Here is a 22,047-nt window from a genome sequence, read left to right on the forward strand (position 1 = left end):
AGCATGGCTTGATAAGCAGTGCGTAGGTCTGCACCTGGGATTTAAACCAGTGAACTCCGGGCCACCGAAGTAGAGCAAGCAAACTTAACTGCTGTGCCACTAGGTTAGCCCTTCTTTTACTTTATTTTACCATATTTCATTTGTCAAAAAAATGTGAAGGATACATATCTATACGGACCATACTATTATGTTTGGCATTCACTAAATACCAACAATATACTAAGTTCCTGGTATCTTAAAATTAGATGAGATCCGTGTCCAGTGGGATCATTGTGTATGACAAATATCACTCATAGTAGAAAGAAGACAAGACTACAGAGCAAAGGGCGATGGATAACAGGAATTAATGAGTTGGTCTTAGTTACCATCAATCTGCATGCATTTAAAACAGGATCAACACCTCTGGGCCAATTGTCCTCCACATGTAATAAGGAATTCCAATCTGGCTGAACATCTTGCTTCAGACAAATTAGGTAACAAGGCTCCTTTTAGTTTAAGACAATATATAGAAATAAGATTCATTGTATGTCCTGTGGTTGGTAATTCTGATACTCTCAGTCTGTCTCTGCAGAAAGTTGGGAGTTTTTATGGCTAATATCCTATTTTGTGATTTTGACAGGAAGGAACTTTCTGATCGTTAAAGAAGCAAGGAGAAAGAACTCTCATTTTAAGATGCTGGAGTTAAATTGAGATCATTTTGAAAAAGGCTCTGAAGCCAAAACTTTTAACAATATTTTCCAGCTTACAACAACCTATAAAAAAGCACATGTGAGGCAATAAAACAGAACAATCAGCCATGAAAAGAACATAAAGAGAGACAGACAGACAGTTGTCCAGCTTTCACAGAGAGCTCTGGAGCATTAAATTTTGAGTGTTCCCTGGCATAGCATTTCAGGCTCTCCTCCCACTGGAAGTCATGCTTGCTTGGAGATGACAAGCTCTCTAGATATAGGACAGAGCTGAGCAGAGGCATTTCTGGTGATTCCCTGACTATGGGATCTACCCTCAACTCCCCATTTTGATGAAAAATGATAGCTACTCTACAGTAGTTGGTGAAACTAAAGAGGTTGTGTGGTCTTTGAAATGTTCTTCGTCTCCAACGACTCTGAAGCATCGTGGGAAAGAGATACTCATGGTGGAGCTGAGAGATTCAAGGGTTAAATTGACCTCATTTCCCAACACATTGGCAATGATTTGGGCTTGGAACTTGGGTCTAACATTAGCTAGCTGTGTAAGCCCTTTACTTTCTCTGAGTCTCATGATCTTCATCTGTAAAATGGCACTGCTGCTAACGGCCTGGCAACAATATTAGGAGGGTATTGAAAAACATTAAGAATGGCATAAACTAAACGCTCAGTGGATTTGCCAGAAGGTTCTCTATACATAGCAGTTTTCCTTAGTATTTATTTTAACTTCCTCTTTTCTTATATGTTTCTTGATTTCTAAGCTTACAGAGACTCCATCATGAAAGAATTAAATCAGAACGCAAAGACTAGGACATGCACACATAGAAGATGCTTTAAGTTCACTTCTCTCCTACAAATAAATAAATATAGATATTTTGCATATATATATATAATTTTATTTTTTTCTTTAGAGTTGAAGGTTCTGGAGAGTAGAATTTCTGAAAAGTGGCCACGTCTTTCCCTCTGAATTCTGAGTGATCACAAAAGGCCATGCCAATAGCCAAGCAGTCCACGCTGCGGAAGAACAGGGGCCAGCACTGGCACAAACCAAGAAAAGATGGATTTCCTGCAAATGACATGGGGACCAGGAGAAAATTGGAGCTATAATATATAGAATTATCATCCCCTAGAGTTGCAAAGGCCTTGGAGATGATCCAGTTTCATTCCTTCGTAGAACAACTTTTCTTTCTAATACATACTCCACCTTTATCCTTAAAAGATTTGAATGTGATTATTACAAAAGACTACTCTTTCAATAAGAATGTTTTATAGTTGATGGGAGAGAAATTTAGAGAGGTTAAATGATTGTCAATAAGAGGTTGGGTCAAGGACATCTTTCCATGTGGGAACGGGGACATGGGTACTGTAGGAAGAGAGAGGTTAAATAGATAGAATTCAGATTCCGGTCTAGCAGAACAGGCTGACCAGAGATCACCAGAAGTGAATGGAGGGAAAATAAGGAGTGGGTGTAACATCAGTAGCTGCTATGGAAATCGCTTTCACTTCCTTTTGAGGTAGAAGTTTCTTGAGCCTCTATAATTACACGGTGCTGAAAGAACCTTGTTACAGGGGCAGGAGAATTTATTCTTTCTGGCTGAGCTGCAGAATCTAGATACGTACAGATTATGAAAGAAACATCAGCAAATCCCATAGTTCAATGACATGACCCTCTTTATGGGGTCATTCCTCAACATGTTTGTTTCCTCTGCCTTCCAGACTCCTGGCTTTTTCACCCAAGCACGTGTTTTGCTAGTTATTGAGACTTTGTAGAATTCAGCTACCTCTCTAACTAATCTCAGTACATGAATAAAACTTTATGTTTTTAGCCAAGAGAAAGTCTGTGTGTAACTTTTAAGACCTTACTCTTGGTCCCCGGTCTTTCTAAACCACAGGCTATAAAAAAGACGACTTCCTAGTCAAGGGCCAACTAACAGACTGCATATTAACAGTGGCTTCTTTTAATGATTTTCATCTGAGCAGCTTTCATGTGCTTTGTCTGCAGCAAGAAATAATAAAACAAGGTATTAGCCAATGGTGTGAAGTCAGCCAATTTTGAAGTTTCCAGCCTGAACTTTCTGTACCTTGTCCTTCTTCTGTCCCTTCTCCAGCCACCTTCCAAGGGGCAGTTACCAGAACCCTCTCCCCAAGCCACTCATAAAAAACTGTAATCAGTTGTTTATTCCCTTTTTGTTAAACTGCAAAGCCTCTGCTTCTAAAGGTAGAATCATATGAAATTGCCAATATTTCACCAATTTTCTCTAAAAAATGGCAATTGCATTACAGTTCAACTTAGTAGTGATGGTATCTTATGCTTTATTAGTAACTGTGAAATGAAAAGAATAGCCTTGTAGTTAGAGGTGAAAGGAGACTTAGATATGATAGAGGCCAGCTCATTCAGGGTACAGGCTGAGCCCATGAGACTCAGTTTGGGGGAAAGAATTAGAAGAGCCAACATCACCAGTTAGAGACAGAGACTGGTTAGGTTTGAGATAATTTGACTCCTGTCCTCATGCTCTTATCTCCATAGTAGGGATCGGCAAACTTTTCCTGTAAAGAGCAAGATAGTAAATATTTCTGGATTTGTGGGCTATATGGTCTCTACCATTGTAGCAAGAAAACGGCTATAGACAATACGTAAACAAATGAGTGTGGCTGTGTTCCAATAAAACTTTATTTACAAAAACAGATGGTGGGCTACAGGCTGTAGTTTGCCAAGCGCTGCTCTATAGAATTTTTAGAACTAAAAATATCTGCAAACAGATGGGTGAGGGATTTGTATTCTGAGAGTCTGTTCAAGTGTTCAGGGATGCTAATCCAGCAAAAAGCTCTTACCCACCCTTTCATTTACTGTGCTCTGTATTTTCCTTAAAATCAGTAGTTAAAGAAGCCCAAAGTTGCTGATGGGCACCTAGGCGCTGCAACTGCCTAAGAGTTTGCCTTCTGCAAGATTAGATTACCCGGGATGGGAACAATACTTAGGTCTTAACGCATTGGCTACAACTACAAAATATTCTTCCGATCTGAGGAAGAAAGTGCTGTCCATTAGGCTGCTTGAGCTGTGGAATTAGATACAGAAGCTCTTGGGTGACATTTTAACAGCTTTAGCAATCATTTAGTCAGATCCCTTCATGTGTTAACTAAAGTAACTCCATTATATCATGTGCATGTTGGGTGAACAGGGTTTGAATGCATACCTGGTTTGGCAAGATATTTTGAATATAGGTACTCTTGCCATCTCTCCATATAGCCAAGAAGCTACTTCAGCTACATCCACTTTCAATTTGAACTTGAGAAGCATGGGAGAATGTTATTAAGCAATTTAAAAGACTTTACTGGCCACACGCTCTGGCCAGAAATCCAAAACACAGAAGGGAAGAATTATAATCAGGTCATTTCAAGAAGAAAAATAAGCCAGTATGTATCAGGCATGACGAAACTGTGATTGTAACTGACATCCCTGCAGTGAGAGTCTGTTCAGCCACTCATGCATCTATCCAAACACTCAGACATCTAAACGTCCTACTATTTTTGAAGGCACTGTACCATTTGTTGAGGGATCCCAGTTAGGTGGAGCACGCTCCTGCTCCCAGTGTGCTAAAGATGCAGTAGGAGGAAGAAGTTAAGGCACAAAGGCCACAATACAGAAAAAATTAAGGCAGTACTTCAAAAGAAAAACTTCAAAGTGCCAAGCCAATATTTGGAGGAACTCCTTAAAGAGCAGCGAAATGTAAAATAATCACCAGGAAGAGCTCTGAAGAGCTCCTGTTAAGCTATGAACCTGAAAGAACTTGGAGAAGGTTCTGTGGATGCCTAACAGAGCACAGTTGAATCAACATGCTTTTTCACCTCCAGATGCCAAACCAGGCAACCTGTTTCCAAAAGATGGAAGAGCTCACTGGCTACTACAGCTTGACCTTAGACAGAACTTTTAAAAAAATCATATAGTATGGATGCTTTCCATGAATATCAATTTTGAAGAATTCTAACTCTGACTATTTTTATCTTCCAGTACTTTATAACCCACATTTTAGAGAAGATCGGAGGTAAGAAACCGCTTAGTACAGAGTTAAAAGAGGTCAAGGACATTTAAAAAGCTTATGTGACATCAATTGGTGGCAAAGGTCCTTGGGAAGTTGAGAAGAATTACAGATTTTATCTGCACCAGGAAATGAGTAAGAGATTCAAAGGAGATCACACATCTAAAATCAATGTTAAATTCAGGATTATCATTAGCAATTTTTATGGTATCATCTCTTAATTCACTGTTATTATTTATCAAGTGGTCAATTTCTTCAGGTATATTGGTTACATCTGCTGATTACTTCTTGTGTTTATATTTTATGAAATAGAGCAAAAATATCAATGTGATTTTGAATGGACCAAATTCTAAAATTCACCATTTATCTGGTTTCAAATTATATTTCTGCTGATAGATAAAGGTACAATTCTAGACCAAGAGAAACCAACGCCAACAAAATGAGAACTCACCCTGGATAGGAACCATCCTGTTTCCTCAGGTCCATTAAGCCAATTGACCAAGAGAAAAAGAGCAAAGTCCAGTGGTACTTACTTGCAGGTGATGGGGTGCTGCATCCACTTGGAGGAGGGTGGCCGTGAAGCCCATGGAGGGGAGGCAGGGAAAGTCCTCCAATGACTGGTGGGAAGAGTAATGGGTAAGGTGCGGCCGGATAGTGGGTCATGTGTCCATTCACTGCCGGGACGGGACATGTGTGGCTACTGGTGGTCATGTTTCAGGCCTCACAAAATGGAAGGTGCTCTGGGAAAGGAACACATCACTCTAGGTCTTGACTCAAAGTTGGGGAGGTAAATTCAGAGCGAGAGTTGAGTCTGAGTCGTGTTCTTGGCCAAAGGCAAGATGGTTCAACAGATGACCTTGTGTCTTCCCAGTGTGCTTTCTCCACCTCTCATTTTGCTATACTGATTACAGGAAGGATGCCTTTTTTGTTCAGTTTCTCAGTTTAAGGCTGGGAAATATTATCACTTTAAAAGTCCACAGCTGCTACTCCTGTAGGAAAAAAAAATATACATATATCTCACAAGTCAAAAATATTTTCTTCTCTATCAAGTTAATATGCAAAAAATCTCCATTCTTAATCTAGGACTCCTAATTCCCAGTTGTTACCCTACACTCAATACATTAGTTTTCTTCAATTCTCACATTCTAACATAGAATAAAACTGACACAATTTCAAAATAACCCTGACTATCTGACATTAAATAGCACCCCTCTCCCCAGTCATTCCCTGTATTCCTCAGCCTGCTGAAGTTCTCCTCATGGCACTTAAACAACTCAATCCACTACATGTGGGAGTGTTTTTGTCTCTCTCTCCCATTAGAATACACTCTCCAGGAGGGCAGAGTTTTCTCTGTTTTCTTAAGTTATATTTTAAGCTCCTATGAGAGTACCTAATAGGAAACAGGTGCTCAATAAATATTTGTTGAATGAATGAATGAATGAAAATTTTTTCCTTGCTTATTTTAGAAAAGTTGACTATTTAATGTTATCCTTACCTATGTGCTTCTAAGATTTTACATATTTTATATGAAATTTGGACTTTGAGGCAGATAAATATAATTGTGGGAGAAAACTATAACCTAATGAAAGGTAAGTTAGAGATACAGCCACTAAATATCAGTGAAATATTTTACATTAGTTTCTTATTGTCAAACAGTATATACCTTTATTTCAGTAAGAACATTATCCATCCATCCATTGTTTCATACAACCATCATCCATGTGTCCATCTGTTCAATCATCCATCTGTCAATCAAATCCTAACTTATTATTACGTGCCAGGTGCCGATGTAGGCACTAGAGATGGACAGCATGGAACAACGCTAATGTGGTTCCTGCCCTCATGGTTCTATAGTTTTAGCAACTTCTTATTGCGGTCATGTTGTTAAGGAGGGTTAAATTGCCCTGTTGCCACAAAGGACATTCCAGGGATGCTCGGCACCTAGGATTCCTTGAGACTGGGAATGGGAGAAGCCTGAAATAGATTCTAGCGTGGGCTGACTATGGACTTCACAGGGTCACTTTGGCCCTGATGACCAATATTCAGTAAAAGTCCCAAACTCTGGAGCCCACAGAATGGCAAGCCCTGAATGTAAACCATCTGGCACAAACCAGGAACAATCTCTGACGGCCAGCATAGAGGAGTCGTTAAGAGCACTATTCCAGGGCCAGACCACCTGGGTACTAATCATGGCTCCACCCCTTGGACAATTATCTTACATCTCAATATGCCAGTTTCTACTGTAAAATGGGAATAATAAGAGAATTTACTTCAGAGGGCTGTTGTGAGGATTAAATGAGGTAGTACTGAGGGAAGAACAGTGCCGGGTGCAGAGTAAACACCAGGTGAAAGTTCATCAATGTATGCATTGTCTCACCAAATGACGTCCTTCTAAGAACAAGCTAGCTGGAATGGACAAGAGGCTTTGGGGTCAGAGTGAGGAAGAGACCACATCACAATAGTCCTAGGAAAAGGATGTTAGGACTAAAACTTTTGTAATGGAAGCAAAGAAGAAAAGGTGGGGGCTGGGTAAATTTAAGAACAAGGACTCATCAAGGTGTAGTGATTTCTCAGTTTGTGAACTAGCCAGTTTGGTTATTACAAACCCTAAAATCTTCTAGTCAATAATAACTTCCATTCATGTGTTTACCATGTGTCAGGTGCTTCACTTATGAGCTCTAAGGTCTAGTTCTTGGAACGGTCCTATAAGGCAGTTATTATTCTCCTTGTTTTCCAGATGAGCAAACTAAGTCTCAATGAGTTTAAATGATTTACCCCCAATGTCACAGAGTCAGCCAGAATTTGCACCTAGATCTGACTGGTTCTACCATCTCTGATCTTTCCCCTCTGCCATGCTGGGCTTATGTATACTGAGTGCCTGCATCATCCTAGCTGTGCCCTATAGAGGAAAAAGGCCATGAGCAGTTGTAAGTGGCTGTCCTCACTTGGATGATATTTTCCTTAGGGCCTTGAATCCCTGGCCTATTAATATTAAAAATGAACATCATCAAGAGTGAGACTGTGGTCCCAGGCCCCCTAGAACTCCACAGAACCTTACAAAAGAGATCACATTCCCAGTTGGCTTATGTAACACATTTAACCCCAAAAGTGATGTCCCACCCAAAATATCCATGTCCTTTTCCAACTTTCAAACTGCAACTTGTTTCGCTGACGAAAAGAAAGGTAATGGACTATTTGAGGTGAATGTTTTCAGTCCTTTCTCTTCTAAAAATCACACACCATCTAATATGTTTAACACTTTTATTTTGTAGTTTGTAGCAAATTAATTAGAAAATAAACAAGACCATTTAGTATTGGCTGCATTTCCACTCAATTTGATTTTTAAGTCACACACACAAAGCCCAGCATTGTTATAAATGGTCTTTTCTATCTCCATTAGACAGACTACCTCATTAACTGGTGGAGCTGACAGTTCAGCAAACCCACCCCCGCAGGGCACAATTCTTAGATTTTTAAAGCTGTTTATTTGTTTTTACCAACCAGGGACTATTCCTACTCTCCATAATCCTTCATTTCTCTTTGCTTTCAAACACTGCAGATTTTTAGCATCCAGCCTGCCTGGTTGAAAGGTCTGGTATCACAGCTAGGATCTTTAAAAAACAACAAACAGAACTACTTATGCTGATAATAGGCAAAAGAAAAAAAAAATCAATGTGTCGAGAAAATCCTGTTACGTTGGTGGAAAATTGTCTGAACAGTCACTGGGTCTATGTTCACATATGTGACTGATTAAGGCTGTTCCTGGAAGCAGAGAATTTTCTTTGTTTGAGGCTTTTAGAAAAAAAGATCGTCACTGGTCTTAGCACTGCTTTTTTTCTTCATGCCCGATTTGAGTTTGGGCTCATTCGGGGCTTTTTCTCTCACCACCTGAGGCAAAGCAAACAGGAGCCAGGGTGGAAGAGGGGAAGGAAGCGGGGGCTGGGTCAGGGGGTCCTGGATCCACAACCCATGAGATGCCCTGGGTATCGGTTTCGTCATCTGTGAAAGGGGCCAACGGGAGAGGAGAAGGTTTTAAGTCAAATTTCTTTTTTCTTTTTCTGCTTTTTTCCCCCAAGTCCCCCCAGTACATAGTTGTATATTTTACTTATGAGTCCTTCTAGTTGTGGCATGTGAGATGCTGCCTCAGCGTGGCCTGACAAGTGGTGCCATGTCCACACTCAGGATCCAAACCAGGGAAACCCTGGGCCGCCGAAGCAGAGCAGAGAACTTAACCGCTCAGCCACGGGGCTGGTCCCTAAATCAAATTTCTTAAACTGTGCTGTCTAGGAAACAAGTGTTTTACAGTAAGCTATTAAATGAAAAAGAAAATGCTAAAAATAATATTTTAGAGGAGAAAATAAAAAAGAAAGGGATTTTTAAATAAATCTTTGCATAGTCGTTATTATGCAATAATCTATCCTCAATAAACAGTGGAATGACAGGCAGTAGTATGACAGGTCCACCCGCCAATCACTTGGATGATGTGTGCCCATGTACTGGCAGAGGTCTCGGGAATTGTTGACATCTATGCCTGTATCTGGAAGATCTTATTATTAATAAAACGGTATATTTGCTCCAGTTTAATTTGTTGATGTTTCTGTTACATTAAAGTTTTTAGAAAATTACATTTTAATCATTTCTTGTCACATTCGATTCTTTGCATTGTTTTTGTATTTATTTTCACCTCAATTTGCATACAAGCTTCCAAGCTTATACCTTTTTTTTTTTTTGAGGAAGATTAGCCCTGATCTAACATCTGCTGCCAATCTCCCTCTTTTTCCTGAGGAAGACTGGCCCTGAGCTAAACCCCTTCCCCATTTTCCTCTACTTTTTTTTTTTAATACATGGGACACCTACCACAGCATGGCTTGCCAAGTGGTGCCATGTCTGCACCCGGGATCCGAACCGGTGAACCCAAGGCCATCAGAGTGGAATGTGCGAATTTAACTGCTGTGCCACTGGGCCGGCCCTGTTTATACTTTTAAACATTTAAAATTTATTTTATAAACACGATACTTATATATATATTTTTTGAAAGTCAGAAAGCTCCTTTAGACCAGTGGTTCTCAAAGCAGAGGCCCTGAACCAGCAGTATCAACATCACCTGGAAACTTGTCAGAAATGCAGTGTCCAGGCCCCACCTGAGATCTACGGAATGAGAAAGTCTGAGCTGGGCGCGCAATCCGTGTTCTAAGCGACCCTCCAGACATTCCAATGCAACTAAAATTTGACACCCACTGCTCCACACACGGGGTCGGCAATTTCTTCTGTAAAGAAAGTAGATATTTTAGATTGCAGGCCATGCAGTCGCTGTCACGACCACTCAACTCTGCTTTTGTACCAACTTCTTGTGGCACGAAAGCAGCCACAGACAATCCATGAATGAGTGGGCTTGGCTGTGTTCCAATATAACATTATTTACAAGAACAGTCAGCCTTCCAGATTTGGTTCATGCGACATGACTTGCTGACCCTTGCTTTAGATTAGTTATAAAACCTAGCAGTCTGTTTTTCCCATCCTTAAATTCTCCTCCCTACAAGCAACTACCTGAAAGTATTTTAGCTGGGCTTTTTTTTCTTACTTATAGTTCTAGATAATGTACTTAAACTATTTTTTTCATAAATCTGTGAAATTTTTACTGTCTATTGGCTTCTACTATAAATGATTTATTTCTCTCAGATTATTGCCCATACACACAAAACTCTCCTTTTCCTCACACTCCCAACATAATTTCATCATATATATATATTTTTTGGTGAGGAATATTGGCCCTGAGCTAACATCTGTGCCAATCTTCCTCCATTTTGTATGTGGGACGCTGCCACAACGTGGCTTGATGAATGGTATGTAGGTCTGTGCCCAGGATTCAAACTGGCGAACCCTGGGCTACTGAAGTGGAGCACGTGAACTCAACCACTATGCCACCAGGACTGCCCCTCATCATAATTTTTAAATGAAAATCATTTACATTATGTTTACATAATTATGACTAGATAAATATTGTTACAGCTGAGCCACCTGATGTACTATATTTACAGTTCTTTTCTTATAGAATTTTTTGGTTTTCCTGGAGTTAATAATTGCTTTGTTTATATAATTTGAATACTTTTCTTTGTATCTATGAATAAGTCTTTCCAAATTCTCTGATAATTTTGCCAGACATGTCATGTGACACATCAGTTCCACAATCGGGGACATCCCTCCTGCTCCAGGGCTTCTTGGCTGCTTTCTTAGACTCAAACATCCATGACAAACTGGAACTTTGTATTATCGTTTCTCTCTCTTTATGGAACTCTTGTTTCCTGGACCTCAAGTCTTCCTCTTTCTTCACGTTGGTGGTTTTTTTCCTAAGATCTTTCTGAGAAATGGGAGGTAAATTTTTTGAGATTTTGTGTGTATGAAAATTTGTTTGTGTTTTTTTTTTTTTTGAGGAAGACTAGCCCTGAGCTAACTGCTGCCAGTCCTCCTCTTTTTGTTGAGGAAGACTGGCCCTGAGCTAACATCCATGCCCATCTTCCTCTACTTTATATGTGGGATGCCTACCACAGCATGGTGTGCCAGCAGTGCCATGTCTGCACCCGGGATCCGAACCGGCGAACCCCCGGCCGTCAAAGTGGAACGTGTGCACTTAACTGCTGTACCACTGGGCTAGCCCCTGTATTAAAATATTTTTATGCTACACTTAACACTTGTTTGATAGTTTGGCTGGGTATAAAATTGTGGATTAAAAATAACTTTAGAATTTTAAGTATATTGCATCACTTTTTCAAGCTTTCTAGATTGCTTTGGAAATTTCTAATACTGTTCTGATTTAGGATCCTTTGTGTGTGGCATTCTTCCTTTTTCGCAAGGCTTTATAATCTTTTCTTTATCCTCTGTGGATCTTTTTTCCTACATTGTGCTAGGCACTCAGTAGAGGTCTTTGATCTGATGACTCATGTCCTTCTGTTCGGGAAAATTTTATTTTCTACTTCCTTTGATAATATCTTTCTTAACATATATTTCATATTTTCCTTTTGGAAATATTATGTTAGGTAGTGGCCCTTTTGGATTGGTCCTCTAATTTTATTATATCTTCTCTCATATTCTACTTCATCCATTTATTCTACTTTCTGTGAGATAGCCTCACTTTTAACTTCTAATTACTCTATTGAATTTTATATTCATGCTACTATATTTTTAACATTCAAGAGTTTTTCTTATTTTTTCTTCTTTATTTATACATTCTGCTTTTTGTCATGAATGCCTTATCCTTTCTGAATACCTTCTAGGATATTAAAAATAGTTCTCTTTAATACCTTATTCTGCTCTTTACATTGATTATTTCTCTTCATTTTTTTTTCTGTTGTTTTATTTCCTTTAATGTTACATGCATTTCTCAATTGTACTGTCTGCTCAGTTCTAGCCCTGTCCATCTATATCTAAAAGGGAAAATGTACTCAAATTCTGGATTCATGAGAACACCTTGTCAAATGGGTGAGTTTCATGAAAAAGTGATTTAACTGGGATATTTCTTTGTGGGAATCCCCAAATGTTAGATGTATTGGCTTTTATCTGGGAGTTGAAAGTTAGTAGAATATGCTACCCCAAAATATGACTGTAGGACATTAGGACATGCCACCCCAAAATATCCTGCTTTGGTATATTGATTATTTTGAGCTATAGGCACTTGAAAAACAGTAAAAGCAGGAGGAGGCTTTCTCTGAACTCTCCTTATCTGCTGAAAGACAGATCTTCCAAAAAGAACACAGTTGGCATAAATCCCCTCCCTGGACATTTCATCAACTAGCGAAGACTGACTCTTATCCTAGGAGAGGAGACTAGAAGTTAATGCCACACCCAGATAAACTTGTCACAAACTATCATACCTCCCATCTGTTCTTCTTAGGGCCTACTCATCTTTCTTAAAAATTACTCTCCCCTCAGAGGCTACATTCCCCTTCCCCTTTCCTTATTAAGATCATATTTAATCCTGAATTCTAAGCCACCTTGGGGAGTTACTCATTTTTCTCTGGGTATCTCCCCTGTATACACAAGGTATAAATGTTAGTAAAGTTTTATTGTTTTTCTCTAGTTAATCTGTCTTTTATTACAGGGGTTCTCAGCCAAGAACCCAAAAGAGTAGAGGGAAAATTATTTTTTGACCCCTACAGGCTCTTTGGTAACTTCATTGAGAAATCCTCCATGTTTCAGCCCAGGATGGGGAGGAAAGAAAAAGCCTGACTGAAAAGACTTCTGGTAGCTGAATGGAGAAATGAGGTTGGGGCTGCTGGTGGGCTTACTATGAAGTCAGTAATCATCATGATGTAACAGGTGGGGCACCAGATTTAACTGCTCCTTGTTCATAACTTCAACCAACCTTCCTATCTCAATCATCACTCCACCTTTCAGGACAACTGGTGCCTCTACTCTCTGGGACTATCCAAAATCCTACAGCAGTATCTCCTTGCTTCTCCTTTGCCTCTCCTCATTGAGGTGCTTAGCAACTTGGTTTCTGTACTTTGCTAATTTATTCATTACTGCCCATCTACTTTCCATCTTCAAAAAAAGTTGTTGCCATTTCTTGTCTGCAAGTAATACCACTCGTTCTTATTAACTTTAATGATTCATGCTTTTTACATCCCTTTACTGTCATTTTAGTAAGTATTTGGGAGGGGATAGGGAAACATGCATTTGTTAATCTACTATATTTCGCTAGAAACTCATTAAATAAAAAAAAATGCATTGGAAGATTTAACGTAGTTAAAATGTCCGTATTTCTTAAAGCAATATACACATTCAATGCAATCCCTATCAAACACCCAATGACATTTTTCATAGAAATAGAACAAAAAATCCTAAAATTTATGTGGAACAACAAAAGATTCTGAATAGCCAAAGCAATCCTAAGAAAAAAGAACAAAGCTGAAGGTATCACACTCCATGATTTCAAAATACACTATACAGCTACAGTAATCAAAGCAGTATGGTACTGGCAGAAAAACAGACATACAGATCAGTGGAAGAGAACTGAGAGCCCAGAAATAAAACCACATATCCATGGACAGCTAATTTTCAACAAGGGAGCCAAGAACTTACAGTGGAGAAAAGAAAATCTTTTCAATAAATGGTGTTGGGAAAACTGGACAGCCACGGGAAAAAAAATGAAAGTAGACCATTATCTCACACCATACACAAAAATTAACTCAAAATGGATTAAAGACTTGAATGTAAGACATGAAACCATAAAACTCCTAGAAGAAAACATAGGCAGTACACTCTTTGACGTTGGTCTTAGGAGTGCTTTTTGAATACCATGTCTCACCAGGCAAGGGAAATGAAAGAAAAAATAAACAAATGGGACTACATCAAACTAAAAAGCTTCTGCAAGGCAAAGGAAACCACCCACAAAATGAAAAGACAACCTGATAATTAGGAGAAGATATTTGCAAATCATACATCTGATAATGGGTTAATATCCAAAATACATAAAGAATTAATACAACTCAACAAGAACAAAAAAAACCTCAATTAATAAATGGACAAAGGATCTGAATAGACATTTTTTGAAAGACGATATACAGATGGCCAAGAGGCACATGAAATGATGTTCAACAGCACTAATTATTAGGCAAATGCAAGTCAAAACTACAAAGAGATATCACCTCACATCAGTCAGAATGTCTATTATTAAAAAGACAAGAAATAACAAGTGTTGGAGGGAATATGGAGAAAAAGGAGCCCTTGTACACTGCTGATGGGAATGTAAATTGGTGCAGTCACTGTGGAAAATAGTATGGAGGTTCCTCAAAAAATGAAAAGTAGAACTACCATATGATCTACTATCCTATTTCTGGGTATTTATCCAAAGAACACAAAAACACTAATGTGAAAAGATATTTCCATCCATATGTTCATTGCAGCATTATTCACAATAGCCAAGATTTGGAAACAACCTAAATGCTCATAAATGGATGAATGGATAAAGAAGATGTGGTATATATACACAATGGAATACTACTCAGCCACAAAAAAGATGGAATCTTGCCATTTGTGACAACGTGGACGGACCTTGAGGGTATTATGCTAAGTGAAATAAGTCAGGCAGAGAAAGTCAAATACTGTATGATCTCACTCATAGATAGAAGATAAAAACAACAACAACACAAAGATAAAAAGATTAGATTGGTGATTACCAGAGGGAAGCGGGGAGGGAGGAAGGAGAAAGGGGTTACAGGGCACCCCCTGTACGGTGATGGATGGTAATTAGTCTTTAGGTGGTAAACATGATGCAGTCTACACAGAAACTGAAATATAACGACCTACACCTGAAATTCATATAACATTATAAACCAATGTTACCTCAATTAAAATAAAAGTAACCTGTGGCTAAATAAGTTTGAGAAAGCTAAACTGGATTATTCCTATTCTTTATAGCTTTAAATTCCTTCTGTGAAGGGAGAAGTTAAAGAATAACCTGTGATGAAAAGGTTCACTCGAGACCCCAGCTGAGACAAGCTTAACTCAATGTCTATCCCTGTGTGGCAAGGGAAACACAGTAATGATTCTAATCTGAAATTGAACAAGAAAAGCGAGATTTGACCTGCCACTGTGGACATGCCGTGGGCCTGTGTCAAATGTCTTCTACAAATAAATAAATAAAATAAAGATAGGATTTGACCAGCCTTAGCCATGCACCTACAGGCATATTGGATAATTAGAAATGCCGTTTAATGCACTGATGACTCAGTATGTGCCTTCTGAGGACCACAAGTTGGAGAGAGGACTTTTGTTCGAGTCTGCCTCAGGACACAGGAGCCAAACACTTTAACAGGGTGAGAAGTGTTAATTTTACACTGTAGTGCCTTCAAGTGTAATCCAAGCAACAAAACAGACAAGAGTTTTTGAGAAAACACTGTATTCATTTCCTTCTACTGCAATTTAATGCACCATGGCTGATGTGGGTAACAAAAAAACAGGCAGAGGTAAACAAAAGATAGATTTTTAAAAAACATCTTGTGATGAAGCACAGAAACTCTCCTGTATTTCTTCAGCTGATTTAGAATTTGTTGTGGAAAAATCTTTGGTTCAACAGACACTACATGCATATTTCTCTTTTCCCAGTATATTTGAGCTCAAACCTCCCTATTTATTTAAGGCATTGGTTCCAGGTAATGCCACTTAAAATTTTTCAAATGCATTCAGCCAAATACCTGTTTTCAGCAAAAATGCCAAACTCAGCATAAATCCTGTCAGTTGCTCGCGCTGCTGTTCTTGAAAGAAAAGAAACATGGCTGTAAAGAAGCCAGTTTGCATGCCTCGTAGTTTCGCAGCCTTTTTTATATCCACCACCTTCATCACAAATATCACTGATAAAATTATGTTCAACTTAAACCAACGGGAAAGCACAATGAGGAACTTGAATTTGGCCAAGAAGAGATATTTTTTACCTCCTTTGAATTTAATTTGGGAATGAAAGAGATATAAGAGAGTGATTTAGAGAGAATAATGCAGTCAAAGGAGTCCCTTAGACCACCAAGTGAGCAGAGAGGGAAATCTGAATTACTCCTCTGCATCAGGAGGAGGTCACTTGGCATATTAAAGACTTATTTTTAAAAGCATATTCAAAGTATTTCTGTGTTCCTTTTTAGGCCATTTTTTATAAAATTCCATCTGTTAAAGAAATACGTGGAAATATGACTTTCAGAAAATAACAAGCAGAAATCTACACACACCAGAATGCATAAAACTCTAAGATTTAAATTTCAGACATTATGGGAGTAGTAATGTCAATGCACGATTTTAGAGAGTCAACACTCAGCCCAAATTTGCTGTGTATGCTAGCACTGCACACATCTCGAACAGTCAGCTTTCGCCTAAGGTCTTTTCACATAGATTCCAAAATATAATGTGTAGAGTATACATTCGACCAAATGTCTACTGGTACCATTGCTTGTTTTTGAGAAAAGCAGCAGCAGGCATCTCCTTGTACAATAGTTTCCATGCTCTGTATCAGGGAATCCTGCCAAGCCAAGCAGAATGACTGGACTAGCATTTAGCTTTCAAGGGAAAGTCAGCCATCTATAGGCTAGTTAGTGACCTATGAGCCTAGAAGAAGCAGTCTTCCCAATGGGAATCTCTGCATTGGATGGTGACCCGTCTATCCTATCAGAGTCTTACCACTGATTGGTTTTGAATGCTCTTCACACAAACCAAGATATAGAGAGAAAATTGGCATACAAATGGGAAGAAATACAGAAAAGTAAGTTGGCAGAAGTTGTGAGGCTAGAGAAACCATGAGTGAGCAAGAGACATGAGATAGAGAGAAGCATAGAACCAAGGTCCTGGTAGAAACAAATAAAATGACTCACAATAGCTACAATTGTGCTTCTAAAGTTGGCTTTAGTATCAATACCAGCATTTTAAATTTTACGAGGCGTGAATCCTCAAAGGTTCAACTGTTCTGAATTTTTCCTTACTTATCTCACCTTTACAACAAACTCCCAAATTATATCTCTAGGCCTTAGATCCCATAAGAACCTAACTAGTTCAGTACTTAATTCTGCCCTGTTTGGAAGGATAAAGTGACCAGTCTTCAGTTGACTGTGATAATAGATCACTGATGAAATGTCAATTTGCATGTTGAGATTCAGACTGGTATAATCTTATCAAGCAGGATTTGTAAGTGTTCACTCATGAATGGCATAGTGCTGGAAAAGAGCTAAAGAGACACATTTGAGGTCCCTGGACCTTTGTAGTTTAGAAATTAATACAGGGGTTATAAAAACACACATAGTGTATCTTGCTAAGTCAAACTCTAGGTGTGCATATCCATTGTTATTTGAAAATAAATTCATGGTATGTTTCTTCATTCATTTTGTAAAAGTAAACTTCCTATAATAGAAGTCATATTGGGTCCCCAAAGCAGTGAATTTAAGTAATAAGTATTTAATATTCATTAATATTTAAATATTACAACACACTTGTAACTTTTGAGAGGATATCTACTTTAGAAAGTGACGTCTAGCTGTAAATGTATTTTTAACAAATTTACATGCTTGCCTTTACAAAATTAAAACAACAAAAGAGCAACAATTTTCCAGGCACGTTTGGGTTATTTGGGTTGGTCAAATAAATGAAATAGTCACATGCTTTTCACCTTAATAAGGAATTAGGATCCCTTATTAATTCTGTCAGAGCTGCCATGGGACATCTGGGCACTGTACACATAGGTTACTCGTGTCCATTCTAAGTCTACTCAGGTTCCCCACTTGTATGAACCAGGTTAAGGGCACCTTAGGCACTTCTCGTGATGGCAAGCAGGGTCTTGAAGTACTCTTGCTGCCAAATATCCAGTGAACTATGGGTTACCCATATGAACTACCCATAGTTCATTAATATTTGCAACAGTTTCTTAATTGGGACAGGATCCCTGTCGCTTGATCAACTCCCCCCGTATTGCCCAGCATGTTGCGGCTGAGGTCAAGATAGCTCTTGCCAGCTGCTTTCTCCCTAATGGAGAATTTGGAGTGATGGTCTTTGAAAGTGGAGGAGGGAGCCAAGAGCCAAGGAATACACTCAGCCACCAGAAGGTGAAAAAGGCAAGGAAACAAATTCCTCAGAACCGGAAGGAATTAACCCTGCTGACACCTTGACTTCAGCCCAGTGAAACTGATTTTGGACTTCTGACTTCCAGAACTATAAGAAGATAAATCTGTGTAGTTTTAAACCACTGTTTGTGGTCATTTGTTATAGCAGCAACAGGAAACTAATACACCAGCCCACTCTGAGCCTTAAAGGGTTTAGCCAAGAACAGGAACCACAAACACTGACTTATTACTTATCCTGGAACCAGTAGCAAGTTTTGTCAAAATAGAATTTTTTCCTCCAGGGGGAAGAACTCAATGTGTGGTATTGGTCAGGGAGAGAAGCTTGAAGATGCTCACCACTGGCTCCTAAAATTTCCTACAACACGGAAGCAGAGATGAAGCCCAACAATATCAGTTCTAGAGAAGATATGGGCTCTCTAGAAGAGGTCAGGGGTCAGAGTAATGCCTTCAAGAGAAGAGGCACGAGTATGGTATCTTTGTTGGGAAGGTACAAACATTCTTGAACAAGTGTTTAAAATGTTTATTTGACTACTTTGCCTTTCCACTATGTCATGTAAAAATTGTGCAAGGTCATTAATTTATCTGCAGCCTCAGAGCTTTCCTGAAAATTGCCAGAGTCTAGACATACGTGATAGAGCTACTTAACCTGAAATGGATATGATGGAGGCACTCAAAGGAAACAATGAGAGGATTTGTGCATGTATATATGTTTGCAGAGAGAGTCTAGAAGAAAAATGGCAAATTTCAGTGTTTTTGTTTGTAATGAAGAATTTCCTTCACTGTCTTAATTATCCTATCTGTGGTTCTCAAGAGACTTAGAAGTAGAAGAAAGAAAAGATGGCAACCTTCTTTCTGCAAATGAAGATCAAAAGAAATAACCCCTCTTACTCCTATTGGAGAGGAAAAAAACAGATAAGACCAGAAGAAAAATAAAACATTTAACCTCACTTGAACACTAATATTTGGTCCCCCACATTAGGGAATGGCTTATTTTCTTTTTAAGTCATCCCAATGCTTTCTTTTCCCTAAGGTTGTCAGTTTTGCTGTGTGACCCCCAATCCCGTCATAGGGCCCCCTCTCTGCCTCTCCATCTTTGTCAGAAAGCCCTCTAAAAGATGGCTGGCAGATTAAAGATGATAAATCTTAAAACTGCTTTGCTTACCTCATCTGAATGGAATCACGTATGCAACATGGACAAAATGTAAAATCAATAGAAGAAATCTACCAGAATCTACTTCCAAGTGGTACTTTTCCTTCAAGGCAGTCATTGTAAGTGGCTCAATGACTTATTCAGATTATGCTGATATTACTCAAGACACTTTTGGAACACGCTTTTGGGAGAAACCACCACTAGAGGTAATGTGGTAGAGACATTGCTATTGAAGGGGTTCAGAACAAGACTTCCCAAAATGTGCCATTTTATCATGTGGATTATTTTGGGCTAAAGGCAATCAAGACCCAGCAGACTCCAGAAAAACTCCTCTTAACTCTCCCTTAACTACCTAAAAGAATTTAGATGAGGGCCTGGCCCAGAAAGCAAGCTATTACCAGAGATAACTTTTATCTGAAAGACCTATTTGTATGGCAGAGCAGGAATCTAATTACTAAACATCTACTTTTCTTATCGTCCTGTGAATTACCTTCCTCTCCTTTGAAGCCCCAGGCCCCTATTCCATTCCTTAGCTCAAAATGACATATAAGCCTCAACTGTCCAACTTGTCCTTGGGTCTCATTGTCTTTGCGGGGCTCCCGTACATACTTACTTCATTTTGTTTTTCTTCTGTTAATCTGTCTTATGTCAATTTTTTACTATACCAGCCAAAAAAACTAGACAGGTAGAGAAAAATTTTTCCTCTCCTACACTATCTTCTTGCCAAATCCCATTTCCTTTCCCTTTCAGCCACACAGCCAGACTATATTTCCCAACTTCCCCTGCAATTAGGTGGGAACATGAGACTGAGCTGGGGGCGGTGCATTGTGGGTGGATATGATGCATGCCACCTCTGGGCCTGGTTCCGCAAAGCTCCTCTGGAATCCTCCTTGGTCACTGTTTTCTCTCAATTGCTGGCTGGATGCATATGGTCCAGTACAGAAGTCTTACAACCTAAGAGATAGCAGAGCCATCACACGGCAGGAACCTGGGGCCCTGAATGGCTTTGTGGAACAGACCTATTGACATGCACTGAATTGTGACATTAGCAAGAAAAAATTGGTATTGTATTAAGGCACTAAAATTTGGAAATGTATGTTATAGCTAGACTGACTAGCAAGTCATTGATTGTATAAAAATAATAACTTCATGACTTTATAGTTGCACTTCCATTTTTGATTCCCAAATCTTCCACACCTCTATTGACTAGATTTTCTTCTGAAATTATATTTTGAAAGGAAATTTATCCCACAGATAAAAACTGGCCACCTGGGGCTGGCCCCGTGGCCGAGTGGTTAAGTTCGCGCGCTCCGCTGCAGGCGGCCCAGTGTTTCGTTGGTTCGAATCCTGGGCGTGGAGATGGCACTGCTCATCAAACCACGCTGAGGCAGCATCCCACATGCCACAACTAGAAGGACCAACAACGAAGAATATACAACTATGTACCGGGGGGCTTTGGGGAGAAAAAGGAAAAAAATAAAATCTTTAAAAAAAAAAAAAAATGGCCACCTAAATAAACTAATGCTTGTTACAAAGGCAATTAAAAAGAATTCCAGGGGCTGGCCCGGTGGCGTAGTGGTTAAGTTCACATGCTCTACTTCAGTGGCCCAGGGTTTCACTAGTTCGGATCCTGGGCGTGCACCTATGCACCACTCATCAGGCCATGCTGTGGCCGCATCCCACATAGAAGAACTAGAATGACCTACAACTAGGATACAACTATGTACTGGAGCTTTGTGGAGAAAAAAAAAAAAGAGGAAGAACGGCAACAGATGTGAGCTCAGGATCCATCTTCTCAGCAAAAAAAAAAAAAAAAAATTATTCCAAAGACACTTTGATTACTAGTAGCTCTATTGGAATAGGTCTATAGCTTCTTCAAGGATCATCTTTGAAACCAACAGTAGTCTTGTGAATATATAACAGAGTTTACAAGGGATTATAATATAGTAAGAATTCAAACCATAGGATTATTATCAAAGAATATTTTAAAATAATTATCATTTTAATAATCACAGCATTCTAATAATTGAAGCATTGCTTGGTTTTCTGTATGCTGTAGAGTAATGGTGTGAACACCAGGGGAAACTACGGAAGCCCGGGCCCCAGGATAAAGATGGGAGAAGGAAAGTCTATAAGAAAATACAGCAGTATTATCTTGACAGTTTGGCTGGTAATGCATGAGCTGTAATGTTTCTTAGTTGTTCATGTGTTTGGCCAAGAAATTATGTTTCAAGTATTTAATTTGAGTTGTGCAGATATCTTATTAGGGGGTAAAATGCCACGTATCAATTGTAACATTCCTTGGAAAAGTTATTAACTCAGAATGTGTCAAATTACAGACATTCTGGATAAATAAAAGTCTACTGCATTAGGTGTGACGTGTTTGATTAAAGCTGGTAGGCACATTGCTTTGTGAATTCACACCTCACAGATGAGTGAATCGTATTCCAGGAATCAAGTGATAACAAAGCAAATGTTAGGGGCAAAGGATGAAGCTGCAATTTCATTGAGTCTCAGTTTCCTGATCTATAAAATGGGGATAATAACTGTACGGAACTCACAAATTTGTGACAAGGATCAAACTA

The 22,047-nt window shown here is 39.1% G+C and overlaps 1 protein-coding gene across 3 annotated transcripts in view; it reads right to left on the reverse strand.

The window, feature by feature from the left end:
• RARB (retinoic acid receptor beta) overlaps nucleotides 1–22,047 on the reverse strand; it is a 694,304-nt gene that overhangs the window by 363,525 nt on the left and 308,732 nt on the right. For all 3 annotated transcript variants that reach the window (XM_070492836.1, XM_070492837.1, XM_070492835.1), the window contains one exon: nucleotides 5,257–5,712. In XM_070492836.1, coding sequence (XP_070348937.1) covers nucleotides 5,257–5,434 — 178 coding nt within the window. In that variant the 5' untranslated portion in view covers nucleotides 5,435–5,712. The remainder of the gene's footprint in view (nucleotides 1–5,256; nucleotides 5,713–22,047) is intronic.

This window comes from Equus asinus, chromosome 21 (assembly GCF_041296235.1).
Source record: "Equus asinus isolate D_3611 breed Donkey chromosome 21, EquAss-T2T_v2, whole genome shotgun sequence".
NCBI classification, from domain to species: Eukaryota; Metazoa; Chordata; class Mammalia; order Perissodactyla; family Equidae; genus Equus; species Equus asinus.